The sequence below is a fragment of the Diplotaxodon limnothrissa genome, linkage group LG5 (assembly GCF_057381915.1).
Source record: "Diplotaxodon limnothrissa isolate DT_005_m linkage group LG5, D_limnothrissa_male_GT1.1, whole genome shotgun sequence".
Classification (NCBI taxonomy): domain Eukaryota; kingdom Metazoa; phylum Chordata; class Actinopteri; order Cichliformes; family Cichlidae; genus Diplotaxodon; species Diplotaxodon limnothrissa.
The window spans coordinates 18,658,590-18,678,726 of NC_140600.1; the positions used below are offsets into that span (position 1 = coordinate 18,658,590).

The 20,137-nt window shown below is 41.4% G+C and overlaps 1 protein-coding gene across 1 annotated transcript; it reads left to right on the top strand.

Annotated features, from left to right (window-relative positions):
- Positions 1-1,275: 1,275 nt before the first annotated feature.
- cdk4 (cyclin dependent kinase 4) lies at positions 1,276-18,851 on the top strand. The gene is made up of 8 exons (XM_085354058.1): positions 1,276-1,485; positions 12,302-12,536; positions 12,612-12,747; positions 12,922-13,089; positions 15,040-15,149; positions 16,353-16,403; positions 16,489-16,624; positions 18,069-18,851. The coding sequence occupies exons 2-8, from the start codon at positions 12,319-12,321 to the stop codon at positions 18,168-18,170; spliced, it is 921 nt and encodes a 306-aa protein (XP_085210184.1). The 5' UTR covers positions 1,276-1,485; positions 12,302-12,318; the 3' UTR covers positions 18,171-18,851.
- The last annotated feature ends 1,286 nt before the right edge of the window (positions 18,852-20,137 follow it).

A 20,137-nucleotide genomic window follows, 5' to 3' on the forward strand; every position in this document is an offset into this window, starting at 1 on the left:
TTACTGGTACACAGTAAACAGAGGACAATACATATATGCATATTTCAAAGAAGTTGTACAACTTTTAATAGACTGGCTAGTCCTCTAGCCTCCATAGAGGAGGTGGGTGAGAGGAGGATGTTAGCCAAGCTAATGCCCATTATGGACAACAGCTCTCACTCCCTGCATGAGACTGTGGAGACTCGGAGCAGCTCTTTCAACAGTTAACAATTACAGCCACTGTGTAGGACGGAGCATCATTGCAGGCCCTACATCCCAACAGCAGTCAGACTGTACGATAGGCACATAGGATAAATACTTGCTGAGAAAAATATGCGTGTATATATTATCATTCCTGCTGCACTTTATTTATGTATTTAAAAAAAAACTTTGATTTATCTTTTAGAGTATTTTGCTGTGTATAGTATTGTACAAACCAGTCTTGTGTAGTGTTTATTTGTAAATCATTTTTCTTATTTATTCATGTATTTTAATGGTTTTCTGAAGTATCTCTAATTCACTTTTTCTTTCTGCCCCTCGTGCTACTGTAACAAGTGGATTTCCCCAGTGTGGGTCTATATCTAGACCATATCTATATCTGCATCAGTCTGTCTGTATCTGTCTAGCTGTAGGAAATGCAGAAAAAGAAGAGTGATTTCAATCTTAGAGTTAAAACTCATTTGACGAACCACACTGCTTCAGTGACTGGATGGACGGATTTTTAACATATTTTTGGGGAGGATCTAAAAATCTATCAGGTACTTCATATAAATTTTGATGATGTGTTAATTAACTCATAATTAGCATTATTTGATCAATTTAAGTTATTTATTTGTCTGTTTATTTATTTTTCAATGCCACCAGCAGTTTTTTCATCTTTGAACGTTAAAAAAATAAGCCAGTTCAAACTAAGAAATGATTTGTTTTATAAGCTGAAATCTCAAGAAACTATTTGTTTGCTTGTTATCAGTAGTTAAATATTTCTAAGCGACGTAAGCAGGCTATGTTATTCTCCTGCACGACGCACAAACTCAGACACGGTAATATGTAAATATATATTCTAAATAATAGTTTTGATGGGACAAATTAGATTTGACTACTACATATCAATTATCCTTAACTACCTCCCGACTGATTGTCATATATTGCTAATAACTGCAGATTCTGGACACTTTATAAAAGTTTAAGACGCACAGCTGAGCTCGGGAGTTTTTCATTCATTTGCTGGTGAATTATTTTGGCTCCGCCTCCGAGATTTGCTAGAAGCAACAGGAAGACAACCCAAAAGGGGTGCAGGCTTGAAGAAAAAAACACAGTGGAGGCCGAAATCATCTCGGTGTATTGGCTTCTCCACAGCAGATCCACTGCTGGGCTTTAAACCTTACCGACCTGCCACTTGTGACCCGTTTGTATGCGAGTTATACGTGGCAGATTAGTGAGCATGTCTTCCTTATAGAGCTAAAGTGAGCTTACCTGCCACAGAAGAGAGAGAGACAGACGGGCGAGGTGAGTACAGTATCTGGGCTGACGATTACTCGAAGCCGCTTGCGATCAGAGTGTGTGACACTGATATTTATGTAATGTGGCACAGATGTGGAAATGGAAGTTGCAGGCGGCGATTTGCCTCATCCGCTGCTTGCTGTAGTTTGCTGTTTTCCCTGCCACGTCAGTGAACATGTAGGTGAGGAGGAAAAAGTCCATGTGGCCTGTTGTTGCTGCACTTTGTTGCCAGTGTAATTAACAAAGGAGCGCTATGGAGGAGCACCACGTGTCGGGACAGAGCAGGCTTTCTGTGTGCCCTGGCCTGCTTTCTCTCTACCTCCGCCCACTGGCCTTCAGTGTCACTGGTTTGCATTTTGCTTAGAAGAATCAGTAAATGAATGAAATGTGTGGAGGTAACTGTGAGTTTCACGACCAGTTCTGGCAGCGATCAGTGACCCCAGTGTTGTCAGACGCTGAAGCTTCCAGATGTGCAGCTGTAGTGTGTCCCCTGGTTGTGCAAGCTGTTCTATGCTGGAAAAGGAAACCGGGAGATGTTTTTAGGGTGACAAGTCATGGGTTGTTCACTTCCTGAACGACTCACAGCTCAGACAGTGAGACCACAGAAAGGCTGATCATTCATTATGAGAGTCATTGCTCTACAGGCAGGCTGTGGTAGTTTCACTGAAAACCACAGGGCTGTTCTGTTGTGTCCTGCTGTGAAGACAAGGGGAAAACACTGCTGGCACTAGAGCCCGACGGATTATTTATTCTGACCACTGTCAACCAAGGATGGGGCAAAATGCACATGCAGTAATCCTCTCTAATAATAATAATAATGGATACTTTATTGATCCCCATGGGGAAATTACTTGTTTTTCTCTGCATTTGACCCATTCACTCAGTGAAGCAGTGGGCAGCCCACTAAGCAGGCGCCCGGTACCTTGCTCAGGGGTACTTCAGGGTAGCCGTTAAGTGGATTCGAACCGCCGACCTTCCGATCATGGGGCGACCACTTTACCTACTGAGCTATCCCTGCCCCAACTGGTTCCTCCTGCCAGATATTATCAGTACATGTTTGACAGGGTTTCGCACATTTGATTCATTTGATGTCCGTCACAAAATTGTGCTTCCCACAGTTTGTTTGAGTCAATAAATGTAGACATTTGATCTGCCTGCTGCAAAACGTACATTTGAAACCAGTTCTGGGGAGCGGGGATAAATATTTAAGTCAGCCCACACAACCAAGTGCAGCCTAGCCCAGACCAGTTAAACTGGTGTTAGAATTGTGATGGGAAGGTTTCCTCCCTGACTCCCAAACCCCCGAGAACCCGCAGAACCAACATGAATTACAGAGTGCCTGCTTTGTGACTGTTCGTGGTCATTCATTATAAAGTGAAGGAGTAACCAGGTTGCATGCAGTGAAGAGGCAAATGCAGTGCATATCATTTATTATCTCGACACATGTTGAGTACCGCTGTATCATGACGCCTTTGTTATCACGGGCAATGTTTTGGCCTATCATATCAAGCGTTAGTAATTTCCTGCCCTGATATTAATTTGAAGCAAATACAAAGGAACTGAACGCGGCCTGATAAATGGAAGTGCTAACAACTTGATTTTTTTTGTTGTTGTTGCTCTTTTAACCTATGAAATGTAAGGTTTAATTTAAGTGTTGTATGCAAAGTTACTGACAAAGGTGTCGACTTAAATGAGGAGTTAAAGGTGAATATAAACTTGGAGTCAAATTATGTTGCTAGCTAGTTTACTGCTTTTCCCCTTTCCAGGCACATGAAACATGCTCATATGTTCATATTTATATATTAAACCAAATCACAACAACAGTCACCTCCAGGCACTTTATACTGTAAGGTCAATACACCAACAATCAGATGATCCCCTATTATCAAACACTTGGCGAGAGTGGGAAGGAATAACTCCCGTTTAACAGGAAGAAGCCTCCAGGCTCAGGGAGGGGCGACCATCTGCTTCGACTGGGGTGAAGCAAGGAAGACCGGACAAAAAGCACACGATGGGAGAGAGCCAGAGTTTAATAATAACAAATGATTAAATGATATAAACACATAGTGAGTGAAAAAATGTCAGTGAAGAAGAAACACTCGGTGCATCATGGGATGCCTCCAGCAGCCTATGCCTATTGCAGTATAACTTAGGGTCACCTGATCCTGCCCCAACTATAAGCTTTGTCAAAAAGGTTTTTATGTAAATATATCTTGATGGCAAAATTGATCTCAGTGTTATTTAGAGAAGTGAGTTCTGTTTTGTTTTTTGCAGAAGAGAAAGTTTTATTTGCATCCTGTATGTCGGTTCATTTCTTAATAATTTCGAGAGAAATTTTGGTGGATTCATGTCAGCAGACAAGTCTGACTCAGTTTTCTTTGCACAAGAGGAAGAGTTGCGGTAAATTAAAGCAATACCTCTTCCTCTTAGTAACAACAGTTTATATTGACTACATGTGGTTTATAATTGCCGTTTGTGGTTTGGGAGCACGTCTGGATATATAAAAACAACTGTAGGCAATATTAGTCATTTTTTATTCTTAGTAACTAATTACTGATTACTTCCCCCAAAAAGTAATCCAGTTACTTTACTGATTACTTATTTTCAAAAGTAATTAATTACTTAGTTACTTAGTTACTTTTTAAAAACACGATTTAAAACCTGAATAGGTGATAAAGCGATAGACCTTTCAGCCCAATTCTACTTTTTCTGCATAATCCATCATACAAAATGTAATCAAATGGAAAAGTCCCTTTTTAAAACTTTTATTAGTTTTAATCTTTTAACTTTATGCATCAAGCAAAAATTTAATTATATGCAACATTCTCTGACTGGAAGAAATTTGTTTAATATTTAAACCTATTTTCTGCACATTCCAGCACATAAAATAATTTTTTTTTTGTGTGTTTACACTCAGTCTTTCAAATAGATGCAAGTAAAACACAGCAGAAAATAAATAAAGTCAAAGACTAGCGGTCCTGTTGCTCTATTTTCACCTGTAAAGCAGGAGCGGGGTAGGCGGAGGTTTACCCTGGTGCAGGTGAGCCGCAGCGGTCAGTGGAAGAATCCGCGAGTTTCTCTGTGAGTTTCCCATTACGTCGTTGCGCACTCAGTGCTTGCTTGGACGTTTGGGGGGGGGTTTCGCTGTAAAAAGAAGTTTTCTTCCCACGCACAATGCTAATGGACACTAATGTTTTTGTCACTTTTTATGGAATCAAACTCAAAGTAAGGTCAGTACTTCCACGCTTTAAACACTGTACGCTCATACTCTCTCCCGCACTCGATATATTATCCACTGTTGATCTGCACACAGCTGTTGTCACGAACGTCGCACTTGCTTACGTCACTGTCATGAGACATTCTCGCAAAAAAATCACGGTTTTAGTAACGCAGTAACGCAGCGTTCCTACGGCAAAGTAACGGTAATCTAATTACCGTTTTTGCAATAGTAATCCCTTACTTTACTCGTTACTTGAAAAAAGTAATCGGATTACAGTAACGCGTTACAAGTAACGCGTTACTGCCCATCTCTGGTTGATACAGTATTTTAGCCGATGCAGTGATCCAGTGGATTATTCATTCATTAAACACTTTGAGATATTAATAACAAATCTGAACTTGGCAGGTTTCTTTCGTTCCATATGGACATTTTCTTCTCGTGGAAGATGAGGACTGTAAGATTTTTACTGAATTATCTCTATGCTGACAATAAGCCCATAAGTGCACTCTCTATTTATTTGTTTTCCATCTCTGGGCTCATATAAAACACACAGAGATGCTTTCATACTGTGTAAGCCAAATATCTCACAGCCGTTTACAGTGTTGGACTTTGGATTACCTGTTTTGGAAAATGACATTAGCAGCCAAATCCAGAAGAGAATGAATTCCTTGTTGAAGTGTTGGACTTTGAGTGGATTGTGTTTCTAGTCCTTTGTTGCTGTGCCTTTCTTCAGAAAAATGTAAGTTCTAGGCCTACTTCATCTTTCTTTTCTCTGATCATCGTTAATGCACAGAGTCAGGTGATGTTTCTGCTCTACTTTTATTAACAGTTTGAGTCACATGAAAATAGGGAAAATAGATTTTGTTGGTGGCAGTACATCAGCCTGGGGATGTCAGGTTACAGTCAGCTTTGTCCTCTACTCCTTTTACTCAGAAGGCATGAACCAAACGGATGGTTTTGCTGTGCTGTGGTGGGTAATAAATACTGTTAAACGAAAGTGGTGCCGAATCCAAAACACTGGAGTCTAGTTTGGTTTGAGGTCTTTCTTTATTTCTTCGACAGCAACACATCGCTCGCTCTGTGACTTGACATAATGGCAGACAAGTCTTGGTCTAAACAAGATCAACAGGTTCTTAAGAGACCCTGAATGGGACATTGTTTTGTTTTCACACTTTAAAGAGAAGAGAACTTCTACCAAGGAGTAAGCGAGCTCAGAATGCAAAAGCAGGGCTTGCAGAGAGATCCGTATCAGGCATTAGAGGTGTAGTAGGTCAAAGGGGTGTGGATGGATGGAAATCAGTTAGGGGATGGGCTGAGCGGAGGAAGTGCACCAAGCTGCCTTGACAGATTAAAGGCCGAGGCTTTAACAAAGAGAAGGAAGCAGAGGGATGATGTTGTCTCTGGCCGTGTACCTGCTTCCTGTCGGGAGACTGAGGGCTGGAGCGACGGCACAGAAAGATTTTTTGGGTCGAGTGATTGAAGGTGCTTCCTGTGCTGCAGAGTGGTGGGCAGAAGTCCCTCGTCAAAGGACCTCGACTTTAAAGTGGAGCCGCATTTGTTGAGTCACATGACTCCTGCCACTTGTGGATTAAAAACCTAAAATTAATAGTATTTCCCTTTTTTGATGGGTGGGGGGTAAAGGGTGGGGTGGGGGTAGCAGTTGTCTTTATGTGGCAGTTGACAGTTGGGGGCAGGCAGGAAATGGGAGGTGGAGAAGTCAGGTGGGGCCGGAGGGGAGTATGATACGCAACACGTATTCCTGGCTGGAATCAAGCTTAAGATGTTTTTTGTGTCATGCGTTTCACCCATTTCGCAAATAAGACACTTCACATTTGATAAGTATATAATAGAGCACTGATGAATATATCTCCGCTCTAACCGATGTTGGCTTAACTAGCCTTCAAATGCTTTGCAGCTCCAAGCATAGTTTTGTATTACAAACACACAGTGAGAAAAAAAGCAAAGTTAATTCTGTTATGTGCACAAGTCAATTTTAATAATGCTGCTGGGTAAAATATAAAATAACACTAAAATAACATCAAAGTAACTTTTTGTTTGAAAAATCTTAACCCTCTCAAGGCAAGCGTTGCAGATTTGCAACAAGTAAAAGCTAACAACCTGATTACTCCACATACATATTTTATGAGTTTGTTTTACTCAGAAGTACCACTGCAGGTGTTCTTTTGTGCATTAGCAACAAAAACTTAATTTGAGCCTGAGAGGGTTAAAAAACAAATGTGTAAATTGTAAAGTATTTACAGCATGTGTACATTTTTAAGGAGCTACATTAAACGAGCTGAGTGACATTTTTACCATAAGTTTGTCAAGATGTGGGACATTTTTCTACTCCTAAAGCATTTTAGTAGAACTTTCTCAGTCTTTCTGTGTGTATATATCTGTATGGACCTTATCACCTCTTCAACAGGGAGACCAGTCTGTGGCAGAATTTTGTTTGTCTTACTAGAGCTGGGCGATATATCGAGTTTTTAAAACATATCGATATAATTTTATACGAGATATAAGATGTGACAATATCCTTTATATCGATATAGTCTATGTTACGTTATAATTATAGTTGTGGAGCCGCAAGTTTGCCTCTCTTTCGTCCACTTTTGTCTCTACGCAACGTTACTCCGCCTCGCCTTCACTGAAGACAACTCCCCCTCCTCCCCCATCGCTTCACGTGCAGGCAGCGACAAGATGGACACGGCAAATCTCCTTTAACGAGTTACTGCGCATCGCCCTATGCGTGGTAGTGATGGGTCGTTCGCGAACGAAATGGCTCTTAGAGCCGGTTCTTTGACGTGAACGACGCGAGCCGGCTCCTTATCGCGAGCCGTCACGTGGGTTTTTTTTTTTTTTCTTTCTCTCAGCCTCTCTCTCGCACTTTTTTCCCGCTTCACTCTGCACGCGGGCCTTGTGCTTTACGCTGGGCAGAGGGAGGAGGGGCGGTAGTTACACTCAGTAGCACAGGAACAGAGCCAGAGAGAGAGAAAGAGAGGCAGGGACAACAACATTAGAAAGGTATAGTAATCATCCACAACTATTTTCGGTTGCAGATGATAAAGGATTGAGAAAGTTTATTCATGCAGGTCCATATGACAGAGAATATGCATGTTCTTTTAGTTTTCATATTATAATTTATATTTAATTGTGTTGTGGTTTGCAGTGTTTTGTGTTCTTTTCACTTTAAATTTGTGAAAGGAAAAAGCTGAAAATTTAAATAGTTAAAACTTGAAATGTGAATAGTTGATTTTTGTATTATATGATTTATTTATTACATTTTATGTGGAGTGAATAAATAAAAGTATATTTACGGTGGCCCCTAGAGACAAAGCACATACAAACTTCAAATCACGTACGAACTCTGAAGCATGTACAAACTCCAAAACACGTAAAAACACGTACAAACTCCAAAACACGTAAAAACTCCAAAACATGTAAAAACACGTACAAACTCCGAAGCACGTAAAAACTCAGAAGCATATAAAAACTCAGAAGCACATAAAAACTCAAAACACGTACAAAAGACAACAGAAGTGCTCCAGGATGCTGGGCGCAGTGTTGAGCCTTTGTTATCTTGTGGCTACACAAGCCAGCAAGTACCAACGACCAGATTTGGTGTGTGGTAATAACAGGTAAATGAACTTTTTTTTAAATTATTTGAATATATATATGAGTGCCTGTGTATAAATACACAAACAATACACACATGCTTTCAATTGTGTAATTTAAGTGATCTAGTAGCTCTGCTTTGGAAGTTCAGTTCATGCTAGAAATGTGTTTTGGAGTTTGTACGTGTTTTGTCTCTAGGGGCCACCGCATATATTTATATATAAACATATATAAATAAAACCACTTGTTTTTACGTTAGTAATTCCTTTTGTGCATAATTTTATATTATTGTTAATAATAAATTAATTAAAGCAACAAAACAACCTGAAGAGCCGGTACGGAGCCGAAAGAGCCGGCTCTTTTTAGTGAGCCGAACCGAAAGAGCCGGGTCTCTAAAAAGAGCCGGAAATCCCATCACTAATGCGTGGGGCTGGACGGCGTCAACGTGCTAACGAGCTAAACATGCTAACGAGCTAACCGCGCTAACGAGCTAACCGCGCTAACCCTAAAATCCTTTCATTCTCTCAAAAGTTGATAGCGCGCCTTATGTATGAATTCTGGTTGTGCTTGATGGCCGCGAACCGATTTTATGTGGTACACGGCGCTCAGCAATCTGTCAAAAATGTTTGAGTACGACTTTGGTAAGCTACGGAGCTGCACCGCTTGATAGATTGTCGGCGCATTACGGCTACCGAGGAGCTTCGCGGAGTGATACAAAGTTTATAGTTAAGGCTGGATCAGGTGACCTTGAATCCTACCTTAGTTACACTGCAATAGGCCTAGGCTGCTGGGGGCTTCCCACTGAGTGGTCTTCACTCTCCGTGTGTTTATACACTGCTCTGCATTGATCGTTACTTATTATTAATCTCTGGCTCTTTCCCACAGTGTGTTTTTTGCCTTTCTTCCTCTCGTCACCCTCAGACAGTTGGGGCAGATGGCCGCCTCTCCCTGAGCCTGGGTCTGCTGAAGGTTTCTTCCTGTTAAAAGGGAGTTTTTCCTTCCCACTGTCGCCAAAGCGCTTGCTTGGGGTTTTCTCTTTATCAGAATCAGAATCAGAATCGTGTTTATTGGCCAAGTATATGTGCAGACACATACAGGGAATTTGGTTCCAGTAGATGGTGGCTCTCAAGCACAGCAATGTAAATCACACACACACACACACACACACACACACACACACACACGTGTCTATATATACACATTACACATACATACACAAAGCTGTGTAAACCAACTATAAATAACGAATCTAAACTTATATACATAAAATACAGAAATGAATGAGGTGGAATGAATACTACAAAATGTACATAAGGTGCAGCTGCAGTCTGGCAGTGGGAGCAGTGTGACAGGTCAACTGTTAAGAAGGGAGATGGCGAGGGGAAAGAAACTGTTCCTGTGTCGGGTGGTCCTGGTCTGCAGGCTTCTGTACCAGCAGCAGATCAAAAAGTCTGTGTCCAGGGTGTGAGGGGTCTGTGATGATTTTCCCTGCCCGTTTACTGGTTCTTGAGAGGTACAGGTCCTGGATGGAGGGCAGGGGCGTGCCGATGATCCTTTCTGCTGCCCGTACAGTCCGCTGCAGTCTGCTCCTGTCCTGTTTAGTGGCTGCTCCATACCAGACTGTGATGGAGGAGCACAGGACAGACTCAATGACCGCAGTGTAGAACTGGATCAGCAGCTCCTGTGGAAGACTGTACTTCCCCAGTTGTCTCAGGAAGTACATCCTCTGCTGGGTCTTTTTGAGGATGGAGTTGATGTTGGTCTCCCACTTCAGGTCCTGGGAGATGGTTGTACCCAGGAACTTGAAGGTCTTCACAGTCGACACAGGGCTGTCTGATATGGTGAGGGGGAGCAGAGTTGAGGGATGTCTCCTGAAGTCCACTGTCATCTCTACAGTCTTAAGAGTGTTCAGCTCCAGATTGTGCTGACTGCACCAGAGTACCAGCCGCTCAACTTCCTGCCGGTATGCAGACTCATCACCATCCTGAATGAGGCCAATGACAGTGGTGTCATCTGCAAACTTTAGGAGTTTGACAGCCGAGTTCTTGGAGGTGCAGTCGTTAGTGTAGAGGGAGAACTGTCATGGATTGCCGGGGCAAGCCGTGTGGAATGTAGAAAAGGACCCAAAAGGCGGCAGCTCTGGTGCAGGTGAGTGTTTATTGACAGGGGTGTAAGTACAAACAGCGGTGGCGACAAAACATGAAACCGGAAACCTAAACTGGGTAAACTAATAAGACAAACCAGAATGAGGATGCAGGGAGGTCCGGAGAAATACATACGGGGAGACGCAGGGAGACCGAGGGGAAACAACACAGACGAACCAGCAATTACTAAGACAGAAAATACAACTTAAATACACTCAGAACACAGGGAGATTACACACAGGTGGGAGACACAGCTGGGAGTGATTAACATGACGAGACCAGGGAGGCAAACTGAAAACACTCACATAAGACGCAGACCTTCACAATAAAACAGGAACACACGGGGGGGAACAGGGTAAACACCAATTAGAGGTGAACAGAACCAAAATCTCGAAGAGAAAACACAAAACGCTGGGTCAAAAGGACCCAGGATCATGACAAGAACAGTAGTGGTGAGAAGACACATCCTTGGGGGGCACCAATACTGAGGGACCGGGTTTCAGAGGTGATCTCCCCCAGCCTCACTTATTTTTGTAGGATCTTTACCTTACAATATAAACTGCCTCGAGTTGACTGTTTGTGTGATTTGGTGCTATATTAATAAAATTGAATTGAATCAAAATTAAAGGGGTACTACATCATTGAAAACTACAGCTGAGACAGTCGAATGTATTTGCACAGCAACACTGACAGCAGTAGTGAGTGGGCTAATTATCTCAAGAAGTCAAAAGGACTAGTGCTGCTAAAGACTTGCACTATAACCTATAACAACACGAGTCTTTGGAGCAATTCATTCACAAACAGACACTAAACTGAAAGCAAAATGAACAGACGAGGACATTTTTACAGATGTTTGGTCTGGTGGCAAAAGTGTAAGGTCTGCTAGACGAGGGGAAAAGCCAACAGCTGCTGATAGAAGTGGATCTCTGTAGTGGGGGGGTCTTTGGAGTATTAGGGAAAAGGTTTTAAAAATGTAATGTAGTGGAAGAAGTTCAACTGAATAATTTTAGCAAGCTAGAAACTTTTTCACATCAAAAACAGGCTAAAGCTCAAAGAATAAAAGAGAAACTGGTAGCTACCAAAAACATTTGCTATAAAAGCCCCCGCTGTAGTTAAACAGATAAGCATACTGTTGCTATAGAAGGTCATTTGTAAGCATACTGTTGCTATAGAAGGTCATTTGCAAAGTTTAAAAAAAAAACACGAACAGGAAGACTTTCATTGAGAGCGCATGAAGTTCTAACACAAAAGTGCTTTTTTATCGCCAATTCGAAGTTATTTCTAAGATGGACTGCTGGCAGTGTGACAGGAAATAGACTTTGTACTCGTTTAGAAATGGATCCTCAAGCACAAGAGCTGTTGAGGAGCATCAATTCATTTTGGATGTGGCAGGTTTGCAGAGATGTGGTAATGAATTTCAGCCTCTGCCTGGTGTTAGCCCGAGGACTTTTCTCTCTTTATTACTGAACAGTCACCAGCTTCTCCCACACAGAATGTCTTTGGGAAGATGATGTTCCTTGTTCGGTGTAGAGAGTTCATAAAAAGTTCATTATGCTGGTTGACTGTTGTTAGATGGGTTTTTATAAGTTTTTTTTTCTTTTTGCATTTTTAAGCAATGCCAGTGTTGTTGTTCTCTGAAGTGGATGGTCAGATAACCACTTGGGTCCAGGCAGTCTTCATGCCCAGAGGGTGAATCCAGCTGACTTTAACGATTTCATTACTTTTTTTCTAGCCTCATCATGTATTTGCATCTTCAACCACTGTGATCGGTCACTTGAAGCAGTGCACTTTCCACAGGACATTAACCGATTGCCAGTAATATCATTATTGCTTTATGTGTCAGGCTCTTTCAACTTGGCCATGGCCCACAGCACCAGCATCCAGTATGACCCGGTGGCAGAAATCGGTGGAGGTGCTTATGGGACTGTTTATAAAGCCCGGGACATTGAGAGCGGGCAGTTTGTGGCTCTGAAGAGCGTGCGTGTGAGGACAGACCAAAACGGCCTCCCGGTCTCCACAGTCAGAGAAGTGGCTTTGTTAAAACGGCTGGAGCAGTTCGACCACCCCAATGTGGTCAGGTGGGTGTCGTCTTTTCATCTTGTGATTAAAATGAATGCTTCACACAGGAGTCATGAATTTTCTTACTTCTGCAGGCTTATGGATGTCTGCGCCACCAAGGGAGCAAACCAGGAGACCAAAGTCACTCTAGTGTTTGAGCACGTGGACCAGGACCTTAAGACATACCTAGAGAAAGCGCCAGCACCAGGATTATCTCCAGACCGCATTAAAGTGAGAACTGGCTCCAGCTATATCTACACTAAAAGTTAGCTAAAGTAAAATAACATTGCTGATACCACATTCCAAGCATGGACGGTTCTGCTTATTACTCATTTAAATCCCTGTTCCCAAGCTGAAAGCTGTAAAATATGTAGTTCCAGTGAAGCTCTGCTTGTGTTTTTGCAGGATTTGATGAAGCAGTTGCTGTGTGGTCTTGCATTCCTTCACTCTAACCGCGTGATGCACAGAGACCTGAAACCAGAGAATATTCTGGTAACCAGCCAGGGCCAGGTGAAGCTGGCTGACTTTGGACTTGCCAGGATCTACAGCTGCCACATGGCCCTCACTCCTGTGGTAAGACGTGTATAGAGTAATTTTCCAAAGGATATTGTAATTTTTTTTTCTAACTTTGATTAATTCTTATTGTCAATTTTCTACCATTTCATTGTAGTCAGCACTTCAAAGTGTTTTAGGCAGCTAGACAGTGAAAATAACATACAGTTTCCAGTCTTCAGCGTTCTGGTGCCAGGCATAAACATTTTGGAAAATATGCTTATTTGCCTTCTTGCTTAGCGTTAGATAAGAACACTACAACCAGCAGATGGTTAGCTTAGCGTAAGGCAGGACTGGAAATGGTGGGTAAACAATCCAAAAGTAACAAAAGCTGCCAAGTAGTAACCCCACGCCTCGGTAATTAATGCATTATATCACATTTTTGTGTAAAGATGTTGTGTAAAATCTCACGCCGTGACTTGGATGGGAGCAGTAACTTCCTGGAGTGTTAGCAGATTGCCAGGAAATACTCCAGGACAAACCATGATGCCTCAAAACTACATTTTTATAAAAAAAAAAAAAGACGTAATATCCAGATTTACTGCACTGGCTAGCATTTTATTACTCATGTTTAAACTGCTATGCCTTGTTTTGGCGTTTTGCTTTTAATGTCACGCACATTTGCCCCATAATTGAAGATGCTGTGATTGTGGCTGTGTCCGCTTATTATTTGTTTTATTTGAATTCAGAAAAATTGTTTTAGTGGTTTAAAAAATGAACAGTAAAGTAACAATAAAAGGCTAGAGCCATGCTGGTATGTCTGTAACTTTAGCTAAATGCTAGCTTCTGCATTAGCATGAGTACAGTGAAAGAAAATTACCTGCTGAAGATGCAGACCTTTGCCAGGCAGGGGCATTTTTCCAGGACTTTTAAAAGGAGAGGCCCATCAATTAGTCAAATGAGTCAGGGAGGGAGGCTCATAGAGTTATTTTTGGTTGCTATCTTAATTACAAGGACAGGAAGTAGCTCCACATGCTTATTTTGGTAGATTTTTTATACCAGATAACCTTCCTGACACGACCCCAAAGGACTTTATGTTCCCTCCTGGGATTAAACCACAGACGTTTTACTGATATAGTGTGGAAGTACTGGAGGAGGCTAAAAAATATTCAATTAAATACGTAGGAAAACAAAAGCACTTTAAAAGTGTTTTTAAATTTAGTAGCTGTAATGATCTTAATGTTCACTAGACCTCCATTAGAAGACGTAGCTTCCCCATAATTATAAAGCACCCTTGCTGCAGATTCAGATTTAGCGACAAAGTAATGGAGCCAATAAAATAAAGAGTGGTTACAGCAGTAAGTATGTTTAATTTTCCTGAGTGCTAGAAAAAAACACATCGTTTTGCTTACAGTTTGCAAATTCAAGAGTTTGGGGGGGGGGGGGGGGGGGGGTATGAGGGGGAGCACATCTTTTAACAATGCTATTTAACCCTATAGCTGTCACTGCACGTAATGGTATTTACGTGCAGTGATGCACTGAGGGGGACAAAACAGTTTTTAACAGAAAAAGGGGCTCAAAACTTTCTTGTCTTCCTATCTTATCTGTAATTTCCGCCCATGGTTGGAGTGACATGACTACACAATTTTGGAGGGGCAACATGGGGGCCCAGTTGAATATCAAGGGGGGTCGACTGCCCCGCCCCTGCTACTAGATAATGTTTTGTGGAGTTTTTTGCTAAACACTGTCTTTGCACTACGAATAAACTCTTTTACGTGATCTTCAGACATCAGTAAAGCATTTTTTCTCACCTCAACCTGAATGACACACTCTGGAAACATCTGCAGAAAAGCAGCTAATGTGCGAGTGTTTTGTTCTTCAACAGTATTTGACCTGTTTGCGACTCTGTTAGAGCCCAACCCCAAGTTAGAAATTCCCATCAGATCATGATGAATTAGTATCAGCATATACATATTGATAAAAGGTTTTTTTGGTATGTATCCATTGAGCTGTTCTGTTTGTGTCTTCCAGGTTGTGACCCTGTGGTACCGACCTCCGGAAGTCCTGCTGCAGTCCAGTTATGCCACACCCGTGGATATCTGGAGCACCGGCTGTATCTTTGCAGAGATGTTCAGACGGAAGTGAGTCAGCATTCGATTTTTGTGATCTGAGTCACTAAGTTAAAAAGTAGCAGAGGCCTGATTACTCATCCTCTGCGAGGTGTGACGTGAGCTCTGGGTTCTCATTAAATTCCTGAAAACAGATTAGATTGCGATTTTAAATCATCTCCATCGTGCCAAGTAAGTTTGATTTGCCCTGGTTCTGTGTGAAACCATTGCCTCGATAACCATGACATCTTTTAACTGCACCCGTGATAGGGAAGCAGTGTGTACAAAGGCACAAGCCTGGGACTCGTGTCTAGCTTTTTATTTGCTGTTCAGGTTCTGAAACTGTTGGCTAAGGTTAGAGAAAGTTAAATATTTACAAAGTGTTGTTCATTTTTTCGGTTTAAGTCAGGCTGACTTTCTCATGTTTGACATAGATGTGGATCATTTCTTCTTTTTAATCACGTGCAAGAAATATTTAGTAAGATGCCAGGACATGATAGCAAATCCAGTGCAAATGTGCAACGAGGCTGAACATTTTACAGATATATGAACATTTCTGCATTCTGCTTCTGACTGAAACCAAAATATTCACGGCACATTTGCAGTCAGTGTGTGCTCTCTGGTCCTGAGGCACGGGCGGTTTTTAGTTTCTCATATATTAGTACATATATCAGTAAAATGAGTTTTAATAAGGGTAAATTGGTTTAAAGAGTAAATAAAAAAGGTCTTTGCCATAAACATTTTATAGCTGTAACTTAAGATTAAGGTTTATTGAGTTAAACTGTATTTTTTTTATAGCTGTTTAGGGAATGATGATGCTTGGTGATACAAATTTACCATAGAGCAGGGGTGGGTAATTAACCAATAAGCTTAATATTAATATTAAGAACTGACTTCAGCTCAGTATTAATTTTGTTTGGTGATTTAGAAGTTTAATTTAAGAGACTGATCCTGTGATAGCAGCAATTTTATGAACGTATTAGAGGAGCTTTTAAGTTTAATCAGAAATGCTAAGAAGCACACAGCAGCTCCACCTAGCGGTACAAATGACACATTGCATCAAAGGATGAATGCCTAAAAAACGATCCCTTTGTGAGCAGTTCCTATGAAGATGGTGAGATTCTTATGATTCATCAAAAATGCACAGTGTTATGATGTTGTAGCTTTTAGGCCAAAGGTCAAAAATAACCATCAGCTTCCAGCTTTTAACTCGTCTTTGTTCTGTCTGTGTGTTAGACCTTTGTTCTGTGGAGAATCAGAAATGGACCAACTTGGGAAGATTTTTGAGTGAGTAACAAACACTTTCAGTCACATTAACCCGACTGATCATTCTCGCAACTCCTTTGTCACTGAAACTTACACGTCATTTCAGGGTTATCGGCTTGCCGCCAGAGGAGGAGTGGCCGACTGATGTTACACTATCAAGGAAAAACTTCCCCACTCTCACGGCTCGCCCAATCACGGACTTTGTCCCAGAGATAAATGAGCATGGGGCGCAACTGTTGCTGGTAAGGCTCGTGAATTAAATCATTAGAGCGGCTTTGCATCCTGCCTGGTAGTTGATTTATGTCTCAGCTACATACCGAGTTAAAATCAGGGCATTAACAGATTAAGCAACCTCATATCCCAGAAGAATTTCATTTGCCTTAAACACGAGCCTCAGGAATTCAACTGCTGCGATCCTGACAAATTCCTGTGACTCCTTTTGCTTATTCAGCTGGTTGTGTTAGAGGAGAAACCCGGACTTGTGGAAGTGCCCTTTTAAGAAAAGGGTTTTGTTCGCATGCTTTACAGAGTGCTGGTTAAAGAGGAAATATGACTTAAATTGACATTTTAAATGGAATATTTAAAGGAGATTTACAGTAAATGTTCATTCCTCCTGTGATTAAAGGCGTTACCTAACTATTTAAAGTAGACAGAAGATTTTATCATGTCTCCCTGTATGATGTGATAAATAATAGAAACACAAGTGCTTTTACTTCTCGGTTTCACTGCAGAATTGGTAAATAGGACTGAATCTGCCAGTTAATCTTCTCTGGTGCAGGAAACATACCTCCGAGATCTTTTTGCTCCATATTGACATGATAGCATCACACAGTTGCTGCACATTCATGATGTGAATCACCCATTTAACCACATGCCAAAGGTGCTGTGGAGGCCATCCGAGTACAGTGAACTCATTGGCATGTTCAAGGAACCAGTGTGAGATGATCTGAGCTTTGTGACATGTTATCCAGCTGGATGGGTACACTGTGGTCATAAAGGGATGGTCATGGTCAGCAGGCTGGTAGGCTGTAGCATTTAAATGGTGCTCAGTGGTTCTAAGGAGTCCAAGATATGCCAAGAAAATAGCCACCAGCAGCAGCAGCTTGAACCATACAAGACACGATGGAGCCATCTTTTCATGTTGGTTACCCCAAAGTCTGACCCTACCATCTGAAAGTCACAGCAGAAATCGAAAGACCAGCCGACGTTTTTCAGTCTTCTGTCGTGTGAATTGTAGCCTCAGTTCCTGTTTTTAGCTGACAGGAGGAGCACCTGGTGTGGTCTTCTGCTGCTGTAGCACGTCTGCTTCGAGGTTTGATGTGCTATGCATTCAGAAGTCTGCCCATTCCCCTCTGACCTCTAAACTCAGAACTGCCGCCCACTGGACATTTTCTCTTTTTTTCTTTGGAAACCCTAGAGATGGTTGTGTGGGAAAATCCCAGTAGCTCAGTAGTTTTAGAAATACTCAGACTGGCCTTTCTGACACTACAACCGTGCCACATTCAAACTTACATCCTCTTTCTTCCTGATTCTGATGCCCAGCTTGTCTTGACCATGTCTACATGCCAGTTGCTGTCATGTGACTGGCTGATTAGATATTCTTTGGCAGTTCATCAAACTGTCCATTAAAGAGCTCACAACGTACAGTGATACACTTCTAACATCGTGCTACTCTTTCCTCCACAGAAAATGCTGACCTTTGACCCCTTGAAACGCATATCAGCCTTAAACGCACTAGAACATGAATATTTTCGGGACGAGGCGACGTCGACTCAGACAAAAAGCTGAAGTCGTCCAGGGAAGCGCGCAGCAAGAGGTAACAGTGTCGGAAGTTTCGACGTATCAGTGTCATTCACCGCTCTGCCTTTCACGATGTCTGCTTCGGAATATTATTTTGTTATTCCCGCATCACAAAAAAAAAGGTAAAAGGCTGAGAAAGAGGAATGAAATGAGGATCGCTGCTATGGTTCTCAATGTGTAAATGTAACGAGTAATAACGTGTCACGTCTTAAAGGACAGTACCAGTGTTTTTTCACGTATCAGTATCGTCAGCTGGCACTCATAAACACAAAAGTCGTGTCATCGCCGACAAAATGTTCCTCCTGCGACATTTCTGGACGTGTCAGATTAGAAAAGCCATTAGATAGTGAGTTTACTGTAGCTGTATTGATATAATACAATAGGAACAATAACATTGTAAGACTGTGACAGGCATTGAGCTGTATGTAAATGATTTAAGCTAGCTGTGTTAAATTTGTGAGGAAAAGGAACAAGTAGAAGTGGATAAGCACACAAGAACGACACACCTTATAAAAATACTGGTATTGCCCTTGAATTAGCTCAAGAAACAAAAGTATTTTTCTATGTGCTGAAAGACTGAATGGGTGTAGTTCATTTCGTGTTTAACATTTGTCTTCTGTTGCTGCAACCATCTGAAATCAGTCATCACTGCAAATATAAATAAATGTTTCAACCACACTGAGGCTTAATTGTGTTTTATTACACAGATTGGGGGTCTGTGGAATGAATGAAACCGAAAAATGGACTGAAATGTGTTTCTTGAATGAACATGAGGTATAAAATTGTGAATCGTGCCATCGTTAGCATATTCAATTAGACGGTACTGTGAAAGCCCCCCCTCACTTCTTTATTTTTGTTAGGTAAATGGGACTGATTCAGTGCAACAAGTGCGAGTATTTAAGGCAAAACAGAGTTCGTAATATTTAATATTTTGTATGACCACCTTTAATCATCAACACAGCCTGAACTCTCTTAGGCAAGCTTCGTCATCATTGCTATAAGTAGTGTCTTGGGAATAGTTCTCTGGACTTCTTGAGGGGCATTCAATGATCTTCTTTGGATGTTTTCTGCTTTTTATTCTGTTTTTGGTCAAGATGATCTCTCGCTGCTTGAATAATTTTGAGGTTTGGGCTCTGGTGAAGCAGATCCGTCACTGATAGTGTTTTGCTGTGTTTTTTCTATTTAGGTATGCTTCAAAAATAAAGTTACTGGGTGAAGGTTTCCAGTATTACATGGTAGATAAATTCATAATCACTCATAATTCCATCAGTTTTGACACAAACTCCAACACACTGGCTGAAACCATCACAGAGCCTCCACTGTGTTTTACACATGGCTGCTGTACCTCTCTCCTCACCTCCTCCATACCTGTTGATGACAATTTGAACCAAAGATGTCTCAGATCCATCACGCCATCAGACCTGTTGCCACTGATTTTTAGTCGAGTCCTTGTGTATTTTGGCATTTTTCTGCCTCCTTCACTTTCTTAAGGATGCCTTAATAATCCCACCTTTCCACTGAGACCATTGAAGCTTTAGAGAACAGTAGATGGATCAACTGAAGAGGATTTGGGTTTTTCAGATACTGTTTTTTCTTTTTTTTTTTATGCCTGCCACTTCTTCATTTGTTCTGCACGTGTTCAGTTTCTTCAGATTTTTTAAGGAGACGCTGCACAGCATGCCGAGATGTGCCATGTTTTCTACTTTGGGAGTAAACTTACATGAGAAAAAATGTGATTTTTATGCCTGTCAAACTGTGCTGTTTGTGACATTTTTGTAGTTATATCTAAAGAAATTTGGGGAAAAAATACTTTTTTATATTTTTCTTTTATTTGAATGAAGTTTTATTTGTCTCATGTAGACATTACATTAGTGCATCCATTGAGTTAGGCGCATTTTTAATGCTTGAATGACTCATAGGTCAGTGTGAAGTAGTTTAACAAATAAACAGTAAAG

Coding starts and splice junctions, on each gene's coding strand:
- cdk4 (XM_085354058.1), top strand. CDS start 12,319: ATGGCCCACAGCACCAGCATCCAGTATGACCCGGTGGCAGAAATCGGT. Junction 13,090..15,039: donor ACATGGCCCTCACTCCTGTG/GTAAGACGTGTA, acceptor TGTGTCTTCCAG/GTTGTGACCCTGTGGTACCG. Junction 16,625..18,068: donor ATGGGGCGCAACTGTTGCTG/GTAAGGCTCGTG, acceptor TTTCCTCCACAG/AAAATGCTGACCTTTGACCC.